The sequence below is a fragment of the Canis aureus genome, chromosome 16, assembly GCF_053574225.1.
Source record: "Canis aureus isolate CA01 chromosome 16, VMU_Caureus_v.1.0, whole genome shotgun sequence".
Classification (NCBI taxonomy): domain Eukaryota; kingdom Metazoa; phylum Chordata; class Mammalia; order Carnivora; family Canidae; genus Canis; species Canis aureus.
In genome coordinates, this window is record NC_135626.1 from 36,933,477 (window position 1) to 36,961,340 (window position 27,864).

General features: G+C 48.4%; 1 protein-coding gene and 1 long non-coding RNA gene across 11 annotated transcripts in view; one reads left to right on the plus strand and one right to left on the minus strand.

Moving 5' to 3' along the window:
* Positions 1–27,817, plus strand: part of LOC144286472 (uncharacterized) — a 33,076-nt gene extending 5,259 nt beyond the window's left edge. For 4 of the 7 annotated variants that reach the window (XR_013354526.1, XR_013354522.1, XR_013354525.1 and 1 more), the window contains exons 3-9: positions 9,734–9,858; positions 13,197–13,285; positions 16,441–16,632; positions 17,039–17,077; positions 22,125–22,949; positions 24,901–25,107; positions 25,207–27,817. This is a non-coding gene — a long non-coding RNA (uncharacterized LOC144286472). The other 3 variants (XR_013354523.1, XR_013354524.1, XR_013354528.1) reach the window with 3 other exon arrangements.
* SP2 (Sp2 transcription factor) lies at positions 1,326–26,542 on the minus strand. Of its 4 annotated transcripts, none has more exons than XM_077852953.1 (9): positions 26,026–26,123; positions 16,229–16,352; positions 12,647–12,723; positions 10,969–11,943; positions 6,174–6,236; positions 5,397–5,709; positions 4,085–4,259; positions 3,668–3,861; positions 1,326–2,586 (listed from the first exon to the last, which is right to left on the minus strand). In XM_077852953.1, the coding sequence occupies exons 3-9, from the start codon at positions 12,707–12,709 to the stop codon at positions 2,486–2,488; spliced, it is 1,884 nt and encodes a 627-aa protein (XP_077709079.1). In that variant the 5' UTR covers positions 12,710–12,723; positions 16,229–16,352; positions 26,026–26,123; the 3' UTR covers positions 1,326–2,485. The 4 variants fall into 4 exon arrangements, with proteins under 4 accessions (XP_077709079.1, XP_077709080.1, XP_077709081.1 ...); XM_077852954.1 differs by having other exon boundaries at positions 12,647–12,726; XM_077852955.1 differs by lacking the exons at positions 16,229–16,352; positions 26,026–26,123 and adding an exon at positions 26,527–26,542 and having other exon boundaries at positions 12,647–12,726.
* Positions 27,818–27,864: the final 47 nt, after the last annotated feature.

Consider the following 27,864-nt stretch of genomic DNA (forward strand, 5'->3'; position numbering starts at 1 on the left):
ATGGGAGGCAGAGCTAGTCAGGCCTGGCTTTTGAGCCTGCTTGCTGGGGGCTGGCACCCTCATTACCAAAGGTTGGGTCAGTTCCCACACATGAAGCATAAAGCACATGACTTGGAATCAGCTCTCAGGAAAGGATTATTCTTTGTGCCGCAGAGCAAAGCTAAGGGGGGGGGGGGGTGTGTGTGTGTGGCAGAAATTGGTCAATGTGTTGACATTCTCCTTCTCTCCACCAATCTCCATTCAGAACACAGCGAAGAAGTCTCGTAACCTACACTGGAGGAAGGGAGGAGGAACACGCCTCTCATCTTCCCCCTGCTAGGGCAGCAATGAGATAGAGGATTGATGGAAGCTGGTCGAGAGGCTTCTGTGCCAGGGTAGATGCAGCTGTTGGTCTGGTTTCACTCAAAGGGCTTATGTGTAGAGATCAGGGGCAGAGGACCTGTGATCTATCTGAGATCATATCCTTTTTATTTCTTTAGATTCAAGGGTGTGGGCTGGCTCTGAGGAAAAGCTGTTTGCTTGCAGATGCAGGCTGCCAGTTACAAAGGAAACAGAGGGAGCATAGAGTGCAAAACCAGGCCTCCCCACTCCTGCACAGATGAGCAACCCTGGGGTGGCCCCTTGAGGTGAAGAGGCACATACTGTTCTGTGTGTGACTCACCTCTCCCTTCAGCAGATGTTCTTCTGGCCCCCAGCTGGGTTTGAACACATGCACAGACATCCTCCTCATAGCTCTGCCTGCCGCTCCAAGATACCCACCAAAGTTTCAGAGCTTGTGCTACCCTCTCTGGAGTGCCGGGATCGGGGACAAAAGGAAAACAGAAATCTGTGACTGGGATCCCAGCCCTCTACCCTGGGAAAGTATATTGGCCTTAGGGAACTACTTTTTCTCCAGACTCTCTAGCCTCTGGGAGGTGACTAAGCCAAGGTTCCTCTGGCTCTCTTCCCTATAGTTCTTACAAACAGGTTCTCAGGCCAAAGCCTTCCTCCAGGGACTGGGGAGTTGAGCAGAGGGACTCACTCGCTTGGAAGGAAGGCATCGCTGTGACCTGAGTCTGCAGGCAGAGTGTGCACCAGCAAAACTGGCTCAGAGAAGCAGGAACACCCATGCTAGGCCCTGCCCGGAGGTCCCATCCTGGTGCTCTGGGGGCTTGTGCCAACACCAGGAGGTCTGTGTGGCTGCTGCCCTTTTTGGGCTGAGGCCAGGAGGGCAAGGTCCTGCCTTGGTCCCCATGTGGATTGCTGGGAGAGGCTAGGGCTCCCTCTTCCGGAGTCCTCCTCTCCAAGTTCTCCCAGGTAAAAGATAAAAGAAGCTGTACTGCCGGTTGCAGATTTGCCTCAGGCAACTAAATTTATTAGCAAGAAAAAATTTTTGTCAGCCCACTGCTGACCAACAAAGTACATCGTTAATAAAGGATAACAAATCTGTCACTTAATTCATAAAACATACCTCAAGCAGTTACAACTAAAAATAAAGTTGGATTTTTGTTTAATTTAAAAGCCTCAAAAATAACAAGCAATATGTTTTTAAACATGTAGTAGACACAATAGTCTATTATACAATATACACTGTACACAAGTAGGGCTGGGGCCAGCTGGGGTGGGATGAGGGGGAGAGGGAAGAGGATCAAGAGGTGAAGGCGTTTTTATCTGAATCCAGATTCGAGTGAAATGCTGTGTCATTGAGAAAAGAGAATTGGTAGAGTGAGAAAAAAAAATCCATATGCTCATCACTGCCCCCCAAACCCTAAACTGAAGCAGGTGTGGGGGAGGTGAGTAACAAGGACAGGAAGGGAGCAATTAAATAAAACCGTAAAGCACACACAATACACAGTGTTCATCATCTGAAGTAGAATATAAGGCAACGTTCTCCATAGAAAAAGAGGGCATCAGTGGGGAGCTTGACTTTTTAAATAGAAAGTTGGAATGTGCTGGAGGAGAGCTGTGGCAGGGCTGGGCATGTGGAGTGGAGGCAGCCCCGTGAGCCTCTCCGGAAGTGGATGCCAATGGCACCCTGGGCGCAGGGGCCCAGGGTGGCCGAGGTGGCTGGCGGGGCCTGGGAGGGGCAGGGGAGAGAAAGACATGGCACGATGCAACTCCGGCAGTGTTGGGGGGGAGAAGACTGAGGGGGGCTCACTTTGCTCCTCGACGGAGTGAAATTCATGTTTTTCCTTTGGAAATAAGGGTTCCCACTCGTCCTGGTTTAGAACGTCTCATTGGGCGCGGCCAACGTCCATGGTCTGGGCAGGCCGGGAGCTCGAGGTGAGAGGGAAGGGCCAGGGTGGAGCCAAGGGGCTGGAGGAAGAGGCCAGTGTGGGGCAGCAGAGCCCCTTCCTGTGGGGACAGTCGCAGAACAGAAGGGAGGGGCGGAGGGTGGCCCAGGGCAGCCCGGGCAGGGGAAGGAGAGGGGGCTCCTTTCCACCAGGGGCCCAGGCAGGATGCAGATGGGGGACTGTATCTTCGGGGCCGCCCGCCTCAGTTGGCCTTACAAGTTCTTCGTGACCAGGTGGGTCTTGTAATGCTTGGTGAGATGGTCACTCCTCATGAAGCGCTTCTGACACTGGGCACATTCGAAGCGTTTGTCCCCTGAGAAGACAAGATGTACATCATTGTCATCCTGTCCTGCCCATCTGATCAGGCATTTGCTCCCTGTGGTCTCACCTAGAGCCTCTGGCGGTTCTCCCTTCTCCACACCCCCATGTGGTGTCACTTCCCAGTCTACCCTGTCCCTTGCCTGAAAAGCCCTACTCGTGCCCAGTACCTGCACCCAGGGCTCTTCCCATGTAGGGCTGTCACCTGCTTCCTTCCTATCTCTGTCCCTATTACTAACCCTGGCTCCATGTCTTCCCCGTCCTAGGAAAGCCCCTTCCTGGCAGACCTGCCAGCTGCCGTTCTGAGTATTTACTCTTTAGCCTCTGAGGGGGAGGTTTCGATCTGGCCCCCACCAGCCCCATCCTTGTCCCAGGATAAGGGTCTGCTCACAGAGGCCCTCTTGCTCTAGCAACAGTTCTCAAAGCGTGTGCTGTGGCCCGAGGGAGAAACCCGCAGCAGTGTTAGATGGTAGATGGACAAACATTTTTCTATCTAGAGTTCTGTATTTATTTGCCAGTGCATTAAAAAACCTGTAACTCTGATATCATGCCTGCAGGGTCAAACACATGGCACTGGCCACAAATGAGTGAAAAGAGTGAAATGATGTGAGGAAAGTCAGTTGGTAAACACTAGGAGGGAAGGCAATGTGGGAAAGTGTGATTAAGAGCGTGGACCTGGGAACCAGAGGACCCAGGGTTGAACCCAGCTCCATCAGTCACTAGCTGGGTGACCCGGCCCCCTCTCCATGCCTTGGTAAAATGGGCACCACCAAGAGCCCTCCCCACAGTGTCGTTCCGTGGATTAAATTAGCTCATGGCTAGAACACATGGTGCAGTGCCCGGCACTCTACGTCAGGGCTTCTTGGAGAGAAAACCATGTGGCTAGGGCAGAAGTCATGAAGGCTGTGGCAGGTAAATGCCATCCCTTCAGAAAGCACTGCACTAAAGGGCTGGCTTGAAAGAATTTGCTGGGTAGTCCTGGACCTCCTGAGAATGGTGTGTAGCTCCCGCTCAGTGTGGTAGCTCTGTCATGGCAGGGCCGGGGAGACGGATGCCGCGGGGGAAGGCCAGCAGACCTGTGTGGGTGCGGGCGTGCCGCTGGAGCTCGTCGCTCCGGGTGAACCTCTTTCCACAGAAGAACCAGTTGCAGACAAAGGGCCGCTCGCCGGTGTGCAGGCGCACATGGGCCCGTAGCAAGGATGTCTTCCGGAAAGTCTTGCCGCAGTCAGGGATGTGGCACACGTGTTTCTTCTTGCCCTGCTCTCCAGACCTGGGAATGGGAAGCCGAGAAAGGGAGGAGGTAGAAAATGCGAGGCGGGGCAGGATGGAGAGAGGACTCGAGGACAGGTCAGAGGGCACAGGAAAAAGTGAGGAGGACAGGTGGTAGGGAGCTGCTACCTCATCCCCTTCCTGTCTGTGTTCCAGAGAAGGGCTGGGGCAACAGGACATGTGCCAGGCTGGTGGGCTGGGCCCTCCCCCTCACCCCCCATTACCTCTTGTCCCCATCCTTGCAGTTGGGACATGTGCAGGCCATGCGGCGCCGCTTCTCCCCAGGCTGGGCCTCTCCAGCCAGGGCCTGCTCCATCTGCAGCTGGATCTGGGTGGGGCTCAGCCCACTGATGGTCAGGTTGTTTCCAGAGACATTCTGCACTGTCAGCTGCTGCTGCCCTGTGGGCCAGAGGAGGGCACAGTTGAGGGTGTGGGAGCCAGATAACCTTTCTGAGGCTTCAGATGTCTTAACTTGCTTAGCCTTAATAACTCCGTGAATCAGATACTATTTTCCCACTTTTACACTTGAGGAACCTGAGGCCCAACAACGTATGTCAAGGTCACAGCTAATCGATGGTAGGACCTGGATTTGAACCCAGGCAGTCAATGTCACACTCAGTGTCCTGAGTCGGGACACTGCCCATGTGACCTCAGTGGGGAAGGCTCCTGTCTTGGCTTGTCTTGGAGTATTTCTTTGGAAACTCTTCCAACCTGAGGCCCTCGTGAGATACCAACTCTGCTATCAGGAAGGTCTCCAGGGATTTTTGGTACTAAGAGTGAGAAAACAGGACAAAACCAAGTCCTCTATGACTTACATAAAGCTATTCTGAAGCAGGGGCAGTGTCACTGACCCAACACTGTGTCTCTCTGAATGGATTCATCCCATGCCCTTAAACCAAATGCATGATGCATAAGTGCCATAAACTCATTTAAGGATGAAGAGAAGAGATTCAGAGGGCTCCCACTACCTTGAAAAGTGCTCTTTACTCAGTTAAAGAACACCCAGCTGAAACGCAAGGAACCATTTTTGCTAGGTGGCTACAATATTCCTTTGATTTGGTGCAAGGCACTTTCGTGCACTAAATACTACCAAATATTAGCGCTGAACTGAGTGCAGGACCAGCCATTCCTTCTGCCACAGGCTCCCTCCTCTCCTTCCCACCTTAACTCAAGGCTGTCTCCTTCTAAAAGCCTTATTTTCAAGTCCCTTTACTGGAACCTCCCTTGAACAGCTCTCTAGTCTGTCCCAGACTAATTTGCATGTGTATATTAGTTGGAGAGTTTTCCTGAGTACATCTTACTTCTCCATCTTACTTAAGATCTTTGGCTGTCAGGTGGGGCCAACATAGATCTTAAATGATCTCGTAGGGCAACTGTAAGGACTAAGTGGACATACTCTTAAGCTAGAAGGGATCAGGCAAATGATGAGCAGTTATCCTCGCTGTGGTTACTGGAAATCCCAGGCTGGCCCATAGTTCCCTTGGGTAGGGCAAACAGGCTTGCTGCCCATACCCTGGCCGAGGGGCCCTCCCTCACCGCCGGTGTTGGTGATGGTGACAGGCACACCCTGGACCTGAACACCGTTGATGTTGATGGTCTGCATGGCCTGGGCCGCTGCTGCCAGCTGGGCAGCATTCAGACTGATGATGCTTCCAGCGGGGGCGATCTTTGGCAGGGGGCGCTCTTTCCGGAGAATTGCGGCCGAGTGTTTTTTGCTGGTCCCGCTCAGATGGGGAACACGGGACGCAGGGCTGCTACAGGTGGTGGTAGAGGTGGCTGCAGCTGTTGTTGGGGGGCTGTCCTGGACGAGGACCGTCTGCACCTCACCTGAAGGCGTACGGATGTAGACCTGGGAAGGGCCAGAGAAAAAAGGTCAGTGTCCCAGGAGAGACTGGGATACTCACCCCTACCCCCCACCCCTGCACATGTTTGAATGCAGTGTCACCACCCTCACTGCCCAAGTGAGAAGTTTTTGGGGGATGCCTTCTGATCCATCCACGTCTTCTCCAACTGGCCCAGACCTATATTCACACACTGCCAATGGCATTCCTGTACTAAGGTGGCAAATGCTGATTGTTGACTGGAAACCAAACACTGGATTTACTTAATGCAGAAAAATATAACACCAGCCCTCAGAATTAGAAGGCAACTAAATGGTGACGTCACAGAAGATGCACCATGAATGACTATCAAACAAATGAAAAAAGCTCTTAGGAGGCACGATCAAGGAGTCCTCTGCCTCAGATTGGCAAAGATGGAAAAATAAAATATAATGCTCACTGCTGGTGAGACAGCAGGGAAACAGGTACTCACATTAAGAGGAGTGTAGGTGGTCTGGGCTTGCTGGAGGGAAATTTGGGAATGTGTCTCAAAAGTCTTAAAGATAAAAAAAAAAGTCTTAAAGATATGCATGCTGGAGCCTGAGTAGGATGAGGAGGGCATCTGTGGAGCAGTGAGGACAGTGGCCAGGCACGGCTGTCCCCACCCCAGCAGGCTGAGGAGTGTGTCCACATGGGAGAACTGAGATCCAGAAAGGAAAATGTTAAGGCTAAAGGAAGTGAGGATTCCCACAAGAGAGTTACAAATACAGAGAGGGAGAAGCTAGAATGAAGTGCGTGGCACTGGACAGGAATCAGACATTGGTGGAAACTCTGGGGTTTTGCTATAAAGAGAGGAACATAGATATAAATGTGTATATATATGTAGGTGTATGTGTGTGTCTATATCCATTTCTATCTACTCAGCCATTATGTATGTGTACATATGTGTGTGTGTGTGTGTGTGTCTATATATATATAGTTCTTGGCTGTGTCTACTGAGAAGCGCTGGGAGCAACACTCCCGGGCCACCGAGCTTACCTAGCACCCTGGTCTTTGCTTCTAAATATCATGCTCAACTAAAAGGAACCAGAGCTCCTTAGAGAAAAAGAGCTGATTCCAAGTTTGGGGGCAGGGAAAGTACAAGTAGAGTGTGGAACACCTGTGGTACCAGAAAGTAAGAAGGTACGCAAGGAACACGGATAATGTAGGAAAAGGGCACAGGAGCCTGCTTGTGTGTGTATGTGGGGGGAGGCAGCTCCCCCTGTCCAAAGGGGGATAACCTGAACATAAAAAACATTAATACTAATGGATTATAACCCACTGAAGAAAATGGGAACCTAATAGTCCTTATTGACATAAATAAACAAATGGAGAAAAGAATGGCAGAACTAAACACCTGTTACACACTCTCCAATGAGAAGAACGGTTGATCCCAGGGCTGGAGCTAAGAAATACACAGAAAAAAAGCATTGACATCTGCTACAACATGGATGAACTTTGAAACCGTTATTACTAAGTAAAAGAAGTCAGCTGCAAAAGATCACCTGTTGTAAGATTACATTTAAATTAAATGTCCAGAACAGGCAAATCCACAGAAACAAAATGGATTTGTGGCTGCCAGGGCAGGTTGGGGGAAAGGGGACATGAAGAGTGACTACTAAAGGTCTCTTTTGGGGTGATGGAAATGTTCTCAAATTAGACCATAGGGATGGGTGTACAGCTCTGTGAATATACTAAAACTCACTGAGTTGTACACTTTAAGAGAGTAAATTTCACAGTATGTGAATATCTCAAAGTTGGGGGGTGGGGGAGGTGGGAGTATGCCAGGGGGTATATACTCAAGGAAGTATGTATCCTTGAACTCATGGAGCTCCAAACGGCCAAAGCTGGAACAATGTGAGCAACAAAATAAGTAACATGATCCTGGATTATAACCCAAAGTATAAGATAAATATACATCAGCCCTTATTGGGATAAATGATAAAATAAGTAAACTGAACAAAGAAGAAAAAGGTTTTCCTTCTAGAAGAATTCCAAATAATATTACGTAGATACTTTCTCATCCAAGATGTAGACCGTAATTTCCACCCCTGAAGATGAGAAATATAGCAGCTCCCTTCCAAAGAACAGAGAAAGGTAAGAGTAGCAACTTACAATGAAGAGACCTGGCAAACACGGTCTTAACCAGAGATATAGATTAACATCATGACTGCCAAAATGTCCTATGGACGTCACGTATTCCTCATATAACACGAGAGGGCCATTTTGACCTCTGTATTCTTTCCAAAAGCCCATAACCCCAGAGTTGGGGACATCCTGTAGGATACTTGACCATGTAGGATACTTGACCAATACACCTTACGACTGCCAAGATCATGGAAAACAAGGACCAAGAAGTTGTCCCCTGACGGGCCTGAGGAGACATGCCCACTAAGTGCAATATAGTATGTGGACTGGATCTTGGAACAGAAAAAGGGCACAAATGGAAAACCTGGTGACTTCCAAATGTGCCAATTTCAGTTTCATTGTTTTGACAAACTTAGCTGGTAATGTACAATGTTTCAAAAAGGGGAAAATCAAGGGAGAGGATGGAGGGAACCAGACACCATCTGTACTACCTTTGCAACCTTTCTGTGAATATAAAGTTCTTTTAAAATGAAACATTAGGAACTCCTGGGGGGCTCCCCGCTTGGGCATCTGCCTTCGGTTTAGGCTGTGATCTTGGGATCTGGGATTGAGTCCCGCTTCGGGCTCCTTATGGAGAACCTGTTTCTGTCTGTGCCTATGTCTCTGCCTCTCTCTCTCTCTCTGTGTATCTCTCATGAATAAATAAGATCTATAAATGAATGAACGAATGATTGAAATATTAGCTTTAAGAAAATCTCTTTAGTAAAAAAAGTGGAGGGAAAAGTCTGATGAGGAATGGGATATTTACATAATCTCAAAGTATCTCCCTACAAAATACTAACTTGTTACACAGAAAACAAGGTGCAGAAATCTGGTGAACATCACTTTAATCACCATCAATACTGAGACAAATTGAAATGACACACCCCTTTTAGGATACAGTGAGAATGAACCCAGCATCTCACCTGTGATAGTTCTACAAAAAAAAAAAAAAAAGAAAGCACAATCCGCACATTATGAGGAAACATCACACAAACCTAAAGTGAGGAACATTCTCCAAATAATTGGCCTGAAGCCTTCGAAAGTGTCAAGGTCATGCACATCAAGTAAAGATTGGGGAATGAACGATATTAGCATGTTTCATTGCCAATTTCCTAGGCTTGATGGTTATATTATTATGCAGAATGTCCTTGCAGGTAATAATGAGACTCTTTCTATAAAACATTTGGAAGCAGGGACTATGGTGGCAGCTTACACTCAAATGATCCAGGAGCAAAAAGTTATTTGTTAAAAAAAAAAAAAAAAAATCCTGCTGTGATTTTGATTAGGTTTATTTTTAATTCCTGGGCTATTTGGGGCCGTGTTTCTCAGTTAAAAGCAAAGAAATAAGCCTCCTGTCATCTCTTAATGAAGAAACAAATCTCACCGTGCTCCTTTTGCATATTACTGCTATTTCCTGTGTACCTGAAATTTCTGTTACTGGAACATTTTGTGTTCCTAATATAGAGCAGGGGTCAGCAAACTTCTTCTGTAAGGGCAGATAGTAAATGTTTTAAACTGTGCAGGTCACTGATGAGGTCTCTGCCTTGTAGTGCAAATGCAGCACACATGAGCATTCCAATGTCTGTATTCTAATTCAACTTTATTTACAAAAACAGAAGGGTGGGCCAGATTTGACCTCAGGCTGTGGACTGCCCATCTCTGACAGTGAATAGAATACCTTTGTGGGGAGGGGAGGGATGTGCATATCCTTTGCCCCACTTTTAGGAATTTATTTAGCTATAAGATTGTAAACTGCCTACATCTACAGTTAATAGAGTATTAGTTGTGTAATATACAGCACCTCAGGATATTGGAAAAATATGTCACCTTTAAAAAATAATGTTGTAGCTAAAACTTTCTGCATATGTATGATTATTTCCTTAGGAAGACCTGGGTTTAAGCCCTGCCTCCATCAATCTCAAGATATGGGACCTCAGGGAAGGGAGGGGAGGTTTCTGCCAAGGATGTGTGTACCTGAGCAGCTATCACTCCAGTTCCTCATCTATAAGGTAAGTCTGGTAATGGAACCTGATAGGTTTAAATAACTTAAAGAAAATCACTTGGCAATACATGATATGCCAAGGAGGGAGGATTCCAGGGCAGGCTTCAGATTTCCTTCTGTGTGACTTCCATGTCCATAACTCAATCTCAAGGGCACTCCTTGTCCACCTGGAAAGAACACAACTCCCTACTGTCACTCACTGTGATGCCTCAGTTCTCTCTCCCCAGACAACTGGATTATAAATTCCTCAATGGCAGGAACTACTTTCTTATATTAAAAAAGATCCTTAAAAACAACAACCACCTTGTCCTCAATTTTAATGGTAGCACCTGCCATACCAAGACGTAGCAAGTCAAGGTGAAAAGCAGAAAAGAGCATGGGGTTTAAAGTCAGAAATTTGGGTTGAATCCTGCCTCTTGTCACCTGTGCCCCATGAGCTCTTGGAAACTTCTTAACTCCTCTGAGTTCCAGGCTCTCCATCTGCAACATGGGCATAATCTCTGGCATTTACTAGGCATACACAAAGAATAAAACCACCTCACAGAGTCAAATAGATTCCAGAGTAGTATGGCACCTTAATATAAGTCCCAAATAACATTCTTATTGAATTATTAACATCCCAGATGGATCTAGCCTAAGTGTTCCTGCCATCAAGCTGGGCTGTGTCTTCCTACTTTTTTTCTTGCCATTAACAATGACCAAAATTTTCTTATTAATTTTCTTACTTTACATCAAATTCTATGGTTCTGAGATTTCATTCTTGCTGCTGTATGTGATTCTATAGTAAAAAATAAACTTTATTATTAAAAAATACGTATCTGTCCTCTAACCACCCTCCAAAAAACTCTCCAAAAAGAAAAAGTGGACAATATAGGTATATAGGGATGTCTTATCCGATTTCTAAGGATGAGCAGTACATAACCACCTGAACCAAAGAGAGCCCACATGTCAGCAGAAATGGCCACTTACTACTGACCCCAGATGATGCTGACTCCTAGCACTCAGGTCAAATCAGCAGCTGCCTCAGTATCATCTTCTAAAGCAAGCCAGGGGGAACAGAGTGTCAGCCATTCAGTGCGAAGGAGAGGGAGGCGGGTGTAGAGGGTGAGTGTGGTACCTGAGTAGGCGTCGGCTCAGCCGCCTGGATCTGAAAGTTCTGGGAGGGCTTCTGGGGGACGGTGGGGAGGGTAGCAGATGCCGCCTGCACCACCCGCAGAGCCTGCTGGGGGATCTGTACCACCTGCTGCTGCTCGGCCTTGGGGGGCACCACCTGGACCTGCTGGACCACAGCTGGCTGGCCCCCACCAGGGCTCTGAACAATGAGCAGGTTGTTTCCTGCCTGGATGATGTTGTCCGCGGTGGTCTCAATCAGCACCGTCTCCACTTGCTCCGCCACAGCCACAGGGGGCTGGGAGGCAGGGAGACTCTTCTTCCTGGCTTTCTTGTTAGTCTTAGACAGAGGGGTGGGGGGGCTCTCCGTGAGGAGCTGAGTGGTGGCCCCAGAGTCGCTGGTGTTCACAAGGTTGTTGACGGGCAGAGTGAGTGTCACATTGCCGCCCCCACCCGTCAGCTTCACCACGTTGGCCCCACTCTGCACAGGGGTGGTAGTTGTACTTGACTTCTGGACCGGGGCTGGCTTGATGGGGACAGGCTTGTGACTGGATGGTGAGGGGGTGATGATGGCTTGGCTGGTGCCAGGGATAATCTGGATCTGGTTGGTGAGACTGGGCTGTACCTGGATGGTCTGGGAACTGCTCGCCTGTATCTGAGGGACCGCCTGGTACTGGATATTGGCATTTGATCGGGTCCCTTTGTTGATCACAGTGGGATTCTGAATAGCGAACACGAGCTGCCCCCCAGGATAGGATGCACTCAGTTGTGACCCCTGAATCTGAAGGATGTTTCCTTTGGAGGACAGGATTCCGAAGCTATTCTTGCCAGGACTGAGAGGGAGAGGGGCAGGTTTGATGGGGACGAGTTTCCGTGGTGTGGGCTGGGGGGGAGCAGGCGGCGTCACCGCAGCTTCAACAGCTGGAGGGCCAATTTTGCTACATGTTGCGGCAAGCAGGGCTAGAGGAGATGGCTGGGAATCCTGCGAGAGAACGAGCGGAGGAAAAGTGAGACATGAACCTGCTGCCCAGCCACCCTCTACCCTTCGTGGTCTCCTCCTCTTGGCAGGCTCTTTGGCACCTCTGTGGTAGGCAGGGTGCTAGCATCTTCCCTCTCCCTGCTATCTCCTCTTTCTCTGAGGGAGAAAGGGTAGGCAGTGCCTTTCTCGGGGGGAACTCTCTAGAAGCCCCCATAACAAGGTGAACAAACACCTTTCCCACTACCCGTGTTTCTCAAGGGGTCACAGAATCATCCTCAGCTTTTAGGCAGAAGTCCATTGGCCCATCACGAGGGCTGAGAGGCCCCTGATTCCTCAGCTGAGGAAGGAAGGGAGGAAGAATAAACACTCAGGTAAAGTGGGGAGGGTGCTCTTTCGAAGCTACAAGGACAGAGCCTCTGGACTGTAGGGACACAGCCTCTATTTCCCTTTTATGGTCAGTGGGTCTGGTGGAAGGGACCTGGAGTTTAATCCTGCTTTTCCCCCAACTCAACTGTGCCACCTCAGGTAAGTGGCCCTGGCTTCTTCATTGAGAGAAAATGAACCACCGAATCTTCCCAGGGGTCATGTCCCAGGGTGTTTACAGAGAAGCCAGTACAGTTTTCAGCTGTGGTTTAATGTCAGCTTCAGAGAATGCCTCCAGGCTGATGCAGCACTGCCTCCCCCCCCAAACCCACTGCTCACTCACCTGGGTGCTGGGGGCGGCGGGCTGCAGGTAGTCGCTGGGGCTGACAGCGGCAGTGGCAGCCATGCTGGTCTGTGGATCTGCTGGAAGAAAAGAGACTGAATAAGTCACCAGAGGCCCAAACAGAACCCAAGCCCATTGGCCTCAGGTACTCCTTTTGCCTCTCTCTGCTTCTCCAAGAGGTCAACCTTTTCTAATGCCTCCCCACTCAAGGTTAGCAACCCTACATCTTGTTCGGTGGTGGCCTTCTCTCCTCTCCTCCGATCTGTCCATCCTGGGCTGGGAGGGCAGCTGGTTTTGTCTCTAGGCATCATAAAGCCTGGGACAACAGGAAGACACAAGACTTTGCTGAGACCAGCTTCAGTCATCCAATGGAGGAATCTCTACAGGGTACTGCTAACTCTAACTAGGTTGATGGAATCCCTATTTGGTGGGCAGGAGAGCCGCCCTCATCCCAGCCCTGCACCTCTGGTTAATCCTCTAGATCTAACCCAAGCTCCTTGCTCACTCCTTCTATAGCCAAATGCCAGGCTGACAGTCGCTTCTCTCCTAGGATCCCTGACAAAGACACACCTGCTCCACGAGAAAGGAGATCTAAGGTGTTTTATGCTCAGCCTTCACCACAAAGGTACCAGAGCCCAGGTAATGATCTTGAGCATGTGGATAACCACTTTCAGTGACTTTACATAGGCTAACAGGTATGGCCCCAAAGGCATCACCAAGACTAGAACTAATGACTAAATATAATGAGAATGAAAACAGAGTAAATTCTATTTTTGTTAAATGTGTACATATTTCTATATGTGAACACAGCAGGAAATGTCTTTGAAAATGCTGAAACGTTAAGACCCATTATTATCTCCTGGCAGTAGAATTTTGCTTGACTTCAAGAATTTTTCTTGTTTTTCTGGATTTTCTCATTTTCCCACAATGAATATACCCTATTGTGCCCCCCCCCCCCCCTTTAAGAAAGAACAATAAGGAACGTTGAGGAAGTAATGAAGGGAATCTCTACTCTGAACTTAAATCAGATTTAAAGAATTAAAGTAAAATGGAAATCATGAGAATTTGGGGGTCGGGTGGGGAAGAATCTATGCCATCTTGTAGTTCATAAATCACTAAGGAAAAGGACACTAGGCAGTGAGACTCGCATCCTTAACCTTTGGAAAGTAGCTCTTGGGAAGTACAGAAACAAGGTTATTATTTCAGAGAAATAAACTGTGTGAGAAGCCAAAAGCACAGCTCTAGACAAAATCGTATAGGGAGATCTTGAAATATTACAGACACTGATCCTTGGCAAAATCCTAGAAACAAGACTGAATGGCACGTTATAATTACTGAAGACAACAATGACCCTAAGGAAGAAGGCACAGGGTTGCAAAAACTGAATCATGCTGTTTTCATGAGGTTTTGCATGGATACATCAAGGAAAGGGTATACACTCTGTATTTTATTTCAACAAGGCATCTGACCGAAATTTTCATAATATTCTTATGAATAAGAAGGGAAAAAAAACTGCAGGCAGGAGAGTATGGTTTGGAGGCCAAGCCAAATGTGCCTCCTCCTAAAAGTGCGGAGATCCACACATCCTGAGTGGTTTGCTGCTGCAAGGTCAATCAGGGTTGTCTCAAACTAGGGGTGGCTCCCAAGACAAGGGTCCTAAGGAGGCTAATGCTTTTTCTGCCCAGCATGTTTTATTCTTGTGTACGTTGTGATGGTTATCCTTTCAAAATGAACATACACTGACTGGGTGACCGTTGCTTTGCCAAGCTTTGCCTGTTTCAGGGCCTGTGTGTATGTTTACAGCTGTACTGTTGCCAAGTGGCACCACTCTAACTGCGTGGGCTAATTAAGACAACTTAATTCTGTACATTTAATTCATGATACATCTGTGCAAAGTGAAGGAGAACAGCTCTTCAGAAGCGTGGGAGGACTGTGTTGCTTGGCACTAGACACTGCAGGGTAGAGGCATGGGAAACTCAAGGAGCCTGAGGTGTCAAGTCTACCGTGCCTCATGCTAACAGTAGTGACACGGGTTCGATCAAATGTCAATCTCCCAGAATGAGGTTGCTGATGTGACTTTTACTGGCTTTTTGGTAGTTAATTAATTTTATAGGAGCTAGATCAGTGAGTTGATAAACAGATTTATGTGCGTAATTAAGTTGCAGCATTATAATGAAAACAATCTAAGATGACTCAAAAACATTTTTCCTTTAGAGCAGTAGTGTTCAAACTATTTAGACCATGAACCACAGTTATAAAAACAATTTACATCAAGACCCAGTATGCATGCACCCACACACTTCTCTGTTCTATGCTCATGCAGTGAGTTTCCTGAAATAAAATCTGCTCTTACTACGTGTGATGGACTTGGATATTTTTCTACTCTATTTCATTTTTTTCAATGCTGGTTGTGACTCACTAAAATTGGTTCTGTGCCCTAGAGGTTGGAAAATGTGCCTATAGAATACTCGATCCACCACCGAAGTTTGGAAAACCATGCAAAGACCAAGCAGGCAGCTGTCACAAACCAAGGATTATAAATAAAATGGGTGTTGGTATTAGGGTTCAAAGAGATCTTTAAAAACTAGCATGTGCTGTGCTTGAGAGCATAAGGCTCCAGACTTAAATGAGGGTTGGAGTCATGCCATCATCAGTGGGGTGGCTGGAGCTTCCCTCTCAGGCTCACTGTGCCATCGGGAAGACAGAGGGAACAGCATCCTCCTGGGGTTCTGGGAGGCGTCAATAATTACTATGGAGAGCCGTGAGCACATTGGATCATCAATAAATAGTGGTTTAAACTTTGAAGTTGAGTACATCCTGCACTTGGGTTAAAAAAAAAAAAAAAAAAAAAACAAAAAAAAACGTGCATACAGGACAGAACAATAGAGCTTAATAGCAGTCCTCCCGTGAAAAAGCCCCAGTGGGTTTGACTCAAAGCTAAATGAGAGGTAATAGAATCTAGATGTGGTTGCCAAAAATCTACTGCAATCTAGGTCTGAATTTTCAAAAGTTCAATCATAGAGGAATAAAAATAATCATCCTGGTGTGTTCTGCACATTTGAGCCACATCTGGAGTGTCAGGTTTTGTTCTGAGGGATATTTTGCAAGGGGCATTTTCAATTGGAGCTTGTTCAGAGGACAGCAGTGATGGTGTGGCCAGGATGCTGGACTGGTGATATCCACCAGGACATTTATCCCATATGTGGTTCAAAGACTTCGGGGTGGAAACATCAAGAAAGCAGACTTTGAGGTGCCTGGCTGGCTCAGTAGGCAGAGCCTGTGAACTCTTGATCTCAGGGCTATGAATCTGAGCCCTATGTTGGGTATAGAGTTTACTTTAAAAAAAAAAAAAAAAAAAAAGGCAGATTTCAGATTAATAGAAGGGAGAACTTTAAAAAAATGGGATCAGTTGCCATTTGAGGTAATGTTCTCCCTTTTCTGGAATCATTTAGACAGAGGCAGGATGTGTGTCTCTGTTGGAAATGAGATGTCTAGATGGTGTAGGAAGCTGGACTGAATCTTTAACATTTTTTTAAATCCTCAGACCACGCTGCCATTAAGAACACAAGCTGAGTTACTTACAGCCACTGCTGGGAAGGGAAGGCAGGGGTTCTCCCAGGAGGCTCCCCTTGGGCTCAAGTTCACTTAGCTAAAATTGGTGACTGACTCTCCTGCAGACATCTTCTGCTAAGGAAATGGAAGGACCCTAGAACAGGACAGAGTGTAAATGAAATGAAAACGGATCTTGTGTTCCTTACTCATCTCCCTTTCCTATTTGCTTTCTCCCTTTGCAGGCGTTGTTACCCGAGACTCAAACGGTATGGAGATCGGACTAGGTTCAGAGCGATTCTTCAGTGAGGAACTTAAGAGTACGATTTACTGAAGCAAGCTGCACAACTGCTGGTGCCTGACATTCTACCATTTCAGTTGGTTTCATTTTCCTACCTAGCTGGCTCTTGAAATAACCCTCTGGGTTTCAAATCAACGTAAGTATCTCCTAGTGTCTCTCAGAGCTTTGTGGCCTGGGGCTGCAGGCCTGGGCAACCAGAAAAGGGACTGATCTCCCTGCCATTGCAGCATTATATTCTGGGATTAACCATGAAAGGGAAAAGAGAAGCATTGCCAGTTGGGTGTTTGGAAATGAAAAGTGGTTCAGAAGTAATGTAGATACATAGCTGCAAGACTCTGATCAAAGGTACTTTGAACCTCATTAATTTGGAACCTTATATTTTAAAACGTGTAATTTGGACATAAATTGTGCTTAAATTTGTCTTCATGGTACTCAAAGTGAGGCTAACTAGTGTAAGAAGACTCAAAGGGACTCTTGGGCATAATCATGTAATTGTTTTATACCACTTCTACCATTTTAATCGTACCATTTGCTTTTAACAGTTTACATCCGGTCACTGAAACCGACATTTAGCAACACTGGTAAGTGGGATTTACTGAGTATTTTCAGTAAAGAAAGAAAAGCTGCATTCCTTTCAGAGTTCAGTCATTCAGACTTTTCATTAATTCAGATTGGCTAAAACTTTCCCAGCAGTCCCCTGGCTCATGAAGTTTTATGGTGATTTATTACACAAGCAACAGTAGCTCTCTTAGGCTCCGCGGAAAACTTCGAATTGCATCAAGCAAGGCTTTCAGACTGGGGGTTGGGGGTGGGGTCTAGGGCCTGATGGCACCACCTGGACTTTCCTTTCCCCATACCGGAAGCCAGTTTAGTTCCAACACCCGCAGAAAGGGCATCCTCTGAGTCTCTGGCTTTTTACAAACAGATCATCCATCTCCACCGCCATCCCCTCCAGCTACAGTCTTCCCTTCTTGTCTTCCTTCCCTGGCCAAACTTGGTGGAAAAGCTGCCAGCACTTTACTGCTCCCCTCTTTTCTCATTTGCTTATTTCCCTGAGCAGCAGCTCTCTGCTGACACTGCTCCTGCCAGGGTCACCAAGGACCTCCTCATTGCTAGATCCAACAGACCCTCTTCAGCAGATCTTGACCCTTTGACTATGCCCTCCTCTTCAAAATTCCCACAGATCTTCTCCTACTTCTCTGCCTCTTCTTCCTTTTGCCACCCTTCAATCCTACTGTTCCTTAACACCCTCCTTCTCACCCAACACCCGTTCCACCAGTGACCATGCCCGCCCACGTGGCTTCAGGTAATCTCCACAGACTGACAATTCCTGGTCTCCTGGGTGGCAGAAGGTCCATCCAGGCCTTCCACTTGGGGAGCCACAGGACTGCCCACACTGAGTTGTCACCTTTGCCCATTCTTCCCCCAGCTTTCTCACTCCCAGCCTCGCCTCTACAGGGCCTCTTCCAGATCCTTGAAGTTTTCATTTCTGCCACTGCCCTTTCCTTGATCAGAGCTCTTTCTTCTCTCATCACTAGCTAACACTTACCCTTCCGGTCTCAGCCCAGTTTTTTCCCAGCAAAACTTACTGAGAGCCCACTATGGATCCGGCCCGTTAGTTACTCAGACCCCTGAAAGGAGGTTAACCCCTCTGGTAATGCTCACCACCCAATAAATAATCATGGGCTTAATGTCTGTGGATATTCACAGGAGGATTCCCAGGGTAGGTCAGGTCAGTCTGTACTGCACTGCACTGCCATGCCCAGCACATAGCCCAGGGGCCCTTCAGTGCCTGCAGGTTGGATGGGTAATGAGTCTTGGGTTCAACCAGCCTCTCTGCTATTTCTAATCACAAGGAAACCTGAACATCATCCTCATCGCCAATGACTTGAGTCCTCATGATTCTACCACCTGAATATAAACCTCTTTCCAATCCACTCACCGCTCTCCATCCCCTTCGCCATTCACTACCCTGGCACTGATCACCTTCCGCTCAGCCTGGAATATGGCCCAAACCCTTCAAAATGGCTCTCCAGGCCTCTGGCCTTGCCAGCTCTTCTCCAGCCTCCACTATCAGGGTCAAAAGAATTTTTAAAATGCAAATCCCATCCAGCCACTCCTCTGATTATACCCTTCAAGAGCTTCCAGATGATCTTATGATAAACTTGTAAAAGCCAAAACGTTTTGCCCCTCCCCTCTCTACCTCTCCTTTATCTCTCTTCCAACTTTTCCTACAAGCAGGTCAGTGTTTTCCATTTCAGTGTTTTCCACTTCTGGAACTTTGACTTGCTCTCTCTCACTGGGAGCCTAAGTTTACACACTCGTGCATGCACATGTGCCTGCTCTCTCTCTCATTTATCTAACCGAGGTTCTTAAGTTCAGTTTATGACTTACTCAGGGCAAACCCTTCCTGACCTCTTTCCTCCCAGCTCCCCAAGTCTGGGGCAAGTGTCCCTACTATGTGCCAGTGCATAGGCCCCACACCCCCTTCCCAGCACTTAGCCCTGTCACAGAGCAAGGAGGGGTGTCTGTCCTAGGGGTCCTTCCATCAGCTGGCTCAGGGAGCACCGGTAACAGGAAGAGGCCTCAACAGGACCCCAAAGCCCTAGCCGTCAGACTGAGGGCCATTCCACTGGTCTTTTGCTTGAGAACACTGCTTTTGAGACACAGGGAATGAGAGAAGTCCTAAGAAATACCACAATAGGCTTTAAGAAGCTCTTTTCACTCTGGAGAGAACTTGGGTCAAACTCCTTAGCCAGACCTTGAGGGTATTTGGCTTTTTTTTCTTTTTCTTTCTTTCTTTCTTTCTTTCTTTTTTTTTTTTTTTTTTTCTTCCTCCTGGGTTCCTACCATGGCTTTCTTGGCAATACACTATGGTATTTCCCCTGGAGGAATTTCACTCTGCACAAACAGCCTTGCTGGCTATTTTGGTCAGCTCAGCTGGGCCGGAAGCCAACAAAACAGTTTCTAAGCCCAGTCTCTCCCAGTTGCCTGGCCTGGAAGAATTTAGAGCTGGTAAGGGAAAAGCAAGCCATGGCTGGTTTAAGAGAACAAAGTTGGACCTCAAAGGGAGTTCGTGAATGAGCTAAGAGAACTGGCTTGCTTAGAGGGAGCAGCAGCAACACTGGTAGTTAAAAGACTCCAAACCGCTGAGAAGCAAGTCTCCAGCACCATAATAACCATACAGAAGAGAAGGGTGCAAAGAACTTCACCAATTTCTAATACAGGAAGACAGCTGTGGGTGGTGGCTTGCTAATGCCTCAGGCCAAAGGAGGGGGGTGCACAAGATCTTGTCTCTACCCAGACACCTCAGGAGCCATCCTATCTTCCCTGTGCCCACCTTTGACCCCAACCTCAGCCCAGGACTCTTATGTGGGCCCACGATTCCATCAGGAAGTTAAAATTCCGTTCATCAGCTAAGATCTTCTTTTCAAGCAAAATCCCTAGCAAGAGCGACCCATAATTGCTGCCTCTGATTCCCCTCTTGCCACCCCTTCTTGAACTGCTCCAGGGTTTTGCCCATGCCACAAAAACTGCTTGTGCTCTGCGTTGCTGAGTCTCACAGTTGACTCTTCGGCCTCGGTCTATGTGTGGATTTGACAGCAGACCCCTCTTTCTCCTTGAAACAGTTTCCGTCACTTGGCTTCTCAGACACACTTGCTAGGCTGGCCTACCTCTCTATCTCCTTCTTCGAAGATTCCTTTGCTGGGTCCTCCTCTCCTCTCAAATTCTAATTAGTTGGTAGGCCCCAGGGTGCCGGCTCAGCATTTACCTTTCCTCTGTCTACACTTGTTTCCTGGGTGATTTCATCTTGCCTCACAGCTTTAAAAACCAACAATATATAGGTTCTACATAATGACGACTTCCAAATTTCTATCTGCGGACTTGTATATCCAGCTGCCTACTGACGTCTCCACTTGGGTATGTTAACGAGCGTCTCAAGTCTAACTCACCCCTGATATTGTCCTAATTCCATGTCCCCTTCAAGCTTCCCCGCACAGTGAGGCATTGGGCAAAGGCATTGGAATTCTGTCCTTCTAGTGGCTTGGTGCTAAAAATTCTGCAAGTCATCCTTGCCCCTTCTTTTTTTCTGTACTCTACATCTGACAGTCAGCAAACACTTTTGGTTCTACTTTCCAAATATATTCAGAACCTGATTGCTTTCACCACCACCTCTTATTATCAAACAGATTCAGATCTGCATCATCTCTCCCCTGGTTAAGTGCAAAAACCTCTTAGCTGGGCTTCTGACCTTGTTCCCCATCAAGTCTATTCTTGACATGCATCCAGAATGAGACCTATCACACTTAAGTGAGATCATGGTATTCCTCTGCTCAGAGCCCTACAGCAGCATCCCCTCTCCCATTCAAAGTTAGAACCAAAGTTCCCAGCAGGACACATAAGAGCTCTATGTGACCTGTCTTTTGTGACCCCTCTGACCTATCTTGTTACTCCCCTTCACTGCTTCAGCCACAATCGCCTCCCTGCTGTTTTCCAACATGCCAGGTTTGGCCCCTTCTCAGGGCCTCTGCATTTGCTGTTGTCCTTGCTTGAGTTCTCGCCCTCTGCCTCCAACCCTAGACTGAGTGGCTGACTCTTTCCCCTCCAGCTGGTTTCACTCAGCTTCTCACTGAAACCTTCCCTGACCACCCGATATATCGCACCCTTTCACATTCTTCTATCTTCTGTTTTGTTTTTCTCCTTAGCATTTCCCATCATCTAATACCGAGTAGTTACTTATTTATCATCACCCACTAAGCCATAGGCTTCCTAAAGCAGGGACTTCCCCTTGCCTTACCTACAGCTATATCCTTCCTACCTGGCACATAGTAGGTGGTTAGTATATATATATTTTTTTTGAATGGATGAATCAATGAATCCTGGAGACTGCAGAGCAGAATAGCCTAAATGGAGTTTAAGAAAACCCACAGATGTGCATGTCCTGTCATGAGGCTGGGATCCACTTGTCAGGTCAGCTCAGCTGATGCAGTCCCAGATGGAACTCTCAAGCCTACCCATCACCTCATGAGGGGACAAGTGCCTGTGTGTGGACCAGCACAGTCCAGTCCTGCTCCTGGGCAAGTATCTCCAAGCCCATACCTCATAACCACATGCCAGGCACCACATTTCAATGCTTCTTTCAATTAATATATATTGGGATGGGGGAGGACTTCTTTTCTGAATGAGTTCAGATAAAGAGGGCACCTGCTATGTGAATACCTCTCCTCAAAATGTTACTGTCATTTGCTAGTTTCATCCTGCCTGGGTCACACCTAGTAGTCCCAGAAAGGACTCTGGAGAAATGAGTGGCAACCCAGGGCAGCAGTGGTGATGGTGAAAGCTGCACGTTGACAGAGCAGTCCCAGGAAATGGTACAAAGAATACCTGGCCTCAGAGCTGTCTTGGAGAACAGAAGAAAATAAGAAAGCAAGATATATTGCCCCCCCCCCCCCCAAGAAAGGCATTCTGTACAAACAAGTGTTTTCTCTGCTTTGGCACAATTATTTGAGTCACCCCAGCTGTGGACTGGTTCTGAAATGAGTGCTGACTTCATTTCCCCAGGGGGAAGAGAGGGCAGCCTTACCATTTACTGTTCTGAAAGCTGGAAAATGTTTTGGTCGTTTTTAGGCTAATCTGAGAAGACTTCAGTTAGACACTTACCAGGGGCAGAAATATTCCACTTCCAATCACACAGCCCTTCCTGCTGGTCACACTCTCTGAGAAGCTGCTTTGTGATTCCACTGAGCCCCACAGGAGAAGTAACAAATACCCCAAAGAGGAAGCTCTAGAAAGAGGACATTTGGCAGTGTGCAGGCCAGTGCCTGCTGCTGGCTCCCGGGGCCATTTCCACCCCATGGCTGAGATGAAAGAAGCCATCTAACAGCCGAAGTCATGGCATAAGGACAAAATGGCATCTCAGAGCCCTTAGTAGCAAAAACAAGTCACCCAAGCTAAACCTCAGCACTGTGACATGGTGAGGCTTCTGGCCAGGTACAGCACGCCATTCTGAAGCTGAAATAAACTGTAGCTAAGGGAACGAGGTGTCCAAAGGAAGCATTCAAACAGCTGGGCCTGCACACGTGCTCTTCCTGTGACAAAAACAGCTTGACATCTCAACACTGCTCAGAGCAGCTCATGGGGACAGACTGAGCAGCACCCCAACTGGACACTCAGCCTTTTCACACTCCTTTGGTCCTGAGCAGAGCTCATCTCGCCAAAGCACACCAGCCCAGAGCCACCTGATGAGAAGCATGGTAACCCACTCAGAAAGAGCACTTCCTAGACACAAAGTGGAAGCCATGGCTTCCCCCAAGCACTGAGGGCTGACTGAGCTTTACTCATGGGTTCTCTTTTCCAGCAGCCCGTGAGGCAGCAGAAAAATCCGTTTTCCATTTTGGAATCCTGTCAACTAGAACAAATCTACCAGTGCCACCTGAGAGCATCTCTTCCTGGGTGATCTCTAATTCCTTCTCTCTTTTTTTTTAATATTTATTTATTTATTTATTTATTTATTTATTTATTTTTATTTATTTATTTATGAGAGAGGCAGAGACACAGGCAGAGGGAGAAGCAGGCTCCACACAAGGAGCCCGATGCAGGACTTGATCCCAGGTCTCCAGGATCACGCCCTGGGCTGGAGATAGCGCTAAACCGCTGCGCCACCAGGGCTACCCCTCTAATTCCTTCTCTACTTAGGCTGACAATGCCCTTGAGTTGGTAATGTCCCATGTTATTACCCTCTTAATTACAGCAAAAAGCAAATAAGCAAAAACGTCAGCAAATGCATTCCGTAATGATGTCCATTTCCTAGTCTGGTTTGTACTGACGTGGTCCAGCATGTAGGCCAAGTTTTCCTAGTTTATGAACTCACTAGAAGTCCCTTAATCCAGTTAAGCTACCCAAAGGATAGCTTCATCCAAGTGCATCACCCAATAAACTCCTAAGAAAGTACTGGAGCTTCTCCAAATAGATTTTACTTCAAATCTTTAGCCCATAAGGTTTCAACTGGACCACAAAATCACTTAAACTCAGAAGTGTTCACATCTCTACACCTTCTTATACTACATACGTACTTTAAAGCAGTGTTCCTCTGCATATTTCATTCTGTGGTCATTGCCCACCCCCCGCTCCAAAAGAATCACTCTATTTTTCAATCCTTGGAGGCAAAGCTTCCAGTTTGTGTGTAAACAGAATGAAGAAGGTGAAGACAAGTCATAAAAGAATGTGCTACACTCACATCATAGAAATGAGGTGACAAAGGTTTAGAGATTGCTGAACTCAAGCCAATACCAGGGTCTACTAGATGACAGCACCAAGTTTAGAATGTCTTCATAAGGGCCCTGGTTGGGCAATAGTTGCTTAAAGCAGACTCAGGAATTATCACATGCCTATGGCAAAGGACTGTCAGGCTACAGGGACCCTGCAAATTCTCCAGAGGGCTGCTATTAATCAACAGAAGAATGAGGAAGCTCAAGGCCAAGATATCCAAATGAACTACCCTATCTGCTGTTACGCCCTAAAGCTCCTTTACCCAGATATTTGCCAAAATCTTACAGCTTCTTCTCAGGCCTCCAGAGGCCCAAACTTTAATATAAGAAAAACAAAACAAAGCAAAACACCCCCCACACACACCCCCCCCCCCCCAAACTGGCCAGTCTATGTGCTGTCAACACTAATGCTAAACTCTTCCTCCTAGAGTCAGGTCTCCTTGCACAGCAGTCAGGTGAGGATCTGATTATGAACTGACTCCACTTGGGTCTCCTTGGCAAGACACTGTGTCTTCAGCTCAGGGGGGGTCACAATCAAGTCAGACCAGCTTTTTTTTCTTCTTGTTGCTGCTGCTTTCAAATGAAGAGGTTAAGCCTCTACACAACCAAGTGGAAGAACCAGAATTAGAAAACTTACCAATGGCCCCAGCCAATGAGAATTCATTTCCAACAGGTATTAATGCCTGTTAGAAGCCACTAGAATAATGACATCACCAGCCCAACGCTAGGTTGTCTGACAGATTCACCCCCTTCATTGCACACAAGAATTTAAGACAAAACAAGACACTGCAATTACACTCATTATTGCAGACAACAGGTTTGTGTTATTAATCAAAATGACTTCTATGGTGTGGACTCCACCACTGTTCCTTTAACAGCCTCTCTGTGAACTGGTCAACACCCTAAACGTTCTAGCCCTAAAAAATCTTATCCAAAATACCAACTCAACACCTAGTCCTCCATTATGATACTTAATGCCTTCTGGGTTAGAGCATATCAATTTTAGATAATGCAGTCTAGTGTGCCTTGAAACAATCCTCACCCATAAAGCATCCCTTAAAATCAGTGTCATGGGGGACCATGAACCAATTCATTGCTTAAAGCAGATCTACTAGCTCCTCCCTCCCTTTCTCTAGGAAACAGGTGAGCAAGAAGTAACCTCAAGAAAAACTTTGGGAGAATGTGCCTTGAGAAAAGCCAGAGGAAGTTCCACTGAATCAAGTTAATTAAGAATCAAAACCAAGGAATGCAGTGAAGACAGGTTTTTCAATTGCCCAGAGAAGACACAGTTCCTTTTCAACTAAAATTAGAAAGCCACTGGGAACATAAGCCAAGAAGCACGGGTAGGAGGCTGAAAACCCTAAGTCAGCAATGGGAATGGAAGTGGGGTGGAGGAAGAAAGTAAGTATCCGTTTTGTTTTATTTCCTCTGTCACTCCTTAGGTTTGCGCCTGGCTTTTGGGATTCAGCAGTTCCCCCCCTCCCCCCCCGACAGAGCATCAGCAAACAGTTTGGGAATTCTTGTCAGCAAGTTCTTAAATGGCTCACAATTCTGGTAAGAACTTGCATGTACGTAGCTGGTGCTCAAGGACCCAAGTGAAAACATTAAACGGAGGTTTTTGCCCACTTTGCAGTCTAAGGCGAGAAGTCACCTGCCCTACGAGGTGCCCTCGTGTCCTGACACCATCTCTCCACTGGGAGATATCGGGAACCAGGTTGGGTTCTATGCCCGGCAGTGCCCATGTGGTTGGCGCCGCCTGCACTTCAAGCATTCCCTTGCCCCTCTCTGCACTCGGGAGGGCCCTGAATCGCCGGGGGGCACCTAGAGTCAGAGTGCAGGAGGGTCCCCCGAACACAGGGCAAGCGCGAGGGGCGTCGGCCGCCTCCTCGGAGCAGACCCAGGCTACGTCCACGGGCCGGACAGCACTGGGGCGGGTCGGCAACCGGGCAGAGGGGGTGCCAGGCCCGCCCGGGTGCCCGCACCTCTCGCCAGCCCCCGGAAGCGCCACCCTCCCGCCCAGCGGGCTCCGAGGGGGCGGGGAGTCGAACGCCCCCTTCCGGGTGCCTCCGCCCGGCTGGCCAGCCCCGCTCCTCCTCCGGGCGGGAATCCTCCCTCCCCCGCCCCTCCCGGAGCCGGGCCCCGGCGCCAGGCCCGGCCCCAGGGGGGAACCCCCGGCCCCGGCTCCCCGTCCCTGCGGCCTCTGCCCGTCTTCCCGACCCTTGGGGGCCGGGAAGACCCCGCCGGCAGCGGCCAGGACCCACCGCTCATTACGACATCTTCCTCCCTGGCCTCCGCCGCCTCCGCCGCCACCGAGAGCCTGACACCGCCCGCCCAGCACCCGCCAATCCCGGAGCCCGCCACCGCCCGAGCGACGGCAGCGTTCACCAATAAGAGCCCAGAACATTGGGGACCGACAGCACTAACAACCAATCAAAGAGAGGCATCTAGAGCGACGTTGGTTTGGCCAATAGGCCTGTGAAATGTCACTGATGGACGGTAGAGGGCACCAACCGGAAACCTACTGAAGAGTGATCGACGTGTTCGCCAGCCAGTTGGCGGGAGGCAAAGTCCCGCCCGCGAGGTGGTTGATGGACAGCAACAGGAAGCTAGATAAGGAGGGGCTTAGCTGAGGAGTGGTTTTGTATTGGTTGTGGTTGACCTTCCACCCACCTCGAACCCAAAAGATGAGTGATAGATCTACCCTGAAGCCAATCAGAAGTCCTTAGGGTGAGGCCCAGAAATGCCCTATAAATAGTACCTACATTACACCTCAACCCGGTGTCGCCCTGGTGCGGTAGGGGCCTCCTGCTCTGCGGCCACGCGAGCCCCGTGCCCGGTGAGTGGAAAGCCACCCGCCTCAAGGAGTCCCGCGCCCTGCAGCGCCTCCGGGCTGGGAAGTGAGCCCCCGGGCGACTTTGTGCCGCCAGGCACCGGAGCCCCCGCACAATAGCGGCGAGTTGCGGCGACGCGACACTCCTGCGAGAAGGCGTCGGGCCTCGCCTGGTCGTTGCGGCGACGCCCCCATCCTCGGGCGGGCCCCCGCCATCACCCGAAGCGCTCTGGAGGGAGGTTCCCGGGACCGCCGCTCGTCCTCGGATGCGGTGCGTCTGGAGGGCACCCCTGGCATACGCGCTCCGACCAGCGCCTCGGGTGGGCGGAATCGGCCCTGCCCCACCTCCCTCGGTGGGTGACGTGCGTGGGAGTCCGCACGGCCCTCGGCGGGAAGGAGGCGGCTCCGGTTCCGCAGTCCACGCCTTCCGCTTACGGACCGCCAGGCGACTGCTCCAGGGCAGCGGCTTCTCTTTCTTTTTTTTTTGTTTAAAAAAAATTTTTTTTTTTAATTCATTCGTGAGAGACACAGAAGCAGGCTCCATGCAGGGAGCCCGACGTGGGACTTGAACCCGGGACTCCAGGATCACGCCCTGGGCCCAAGGCGGCGCTAAACCGCTGGGCCACCAGGGCTACCCTCTTTCTTTCTTTTTTCCTTTTTTTAAACCATAAATCACAGCGAGAAGTACATTTGAATCCTGATACAGTACACTTACCCTCCCACGAGAATGTCTAACAAAGTTTCCGCAAACAATACTAAACCTTCCTACCCGTGACACGGTGGTATTTTTCTATCCTGTTCTCCTTCCTCCCTCCACCTCCCCTCCCCCCACCTTCCTTTCTGCCTTCCTTCCTTTTCATGACTGGCAGTTTGAAAAACGCTATCATAAAGGGTTGGAGGCATAAAATACAGAGCCAATGCCTCGTACATAGGAATTGATGAATAAATGCCAATATTCTCTTGCTGTCTACCCTCCTGGCCTTAGCCTTTGAAAAACAAGACTTTATTTTATGTTATTTTTAAACAAGACTTTAGAAGCTGTCACTCCTCTCGTTAAGATCCTTCATTGACTCACTATGCTGGCTATAAAGCCCCAAACTCCTAGGAGGCGAACAATATCCTTCACAGCCACTTGTGTTATCTTTCCTCCCCCACCCTATTCTCTTCCTACAAATCGTACCCTTTTGCCTCAAGTTTCCACATTTCTTAAAAACTTACTCTTCTATTAACTGTCCTACTTTATCCTGGTAAACTCCTATACATCCTTCAA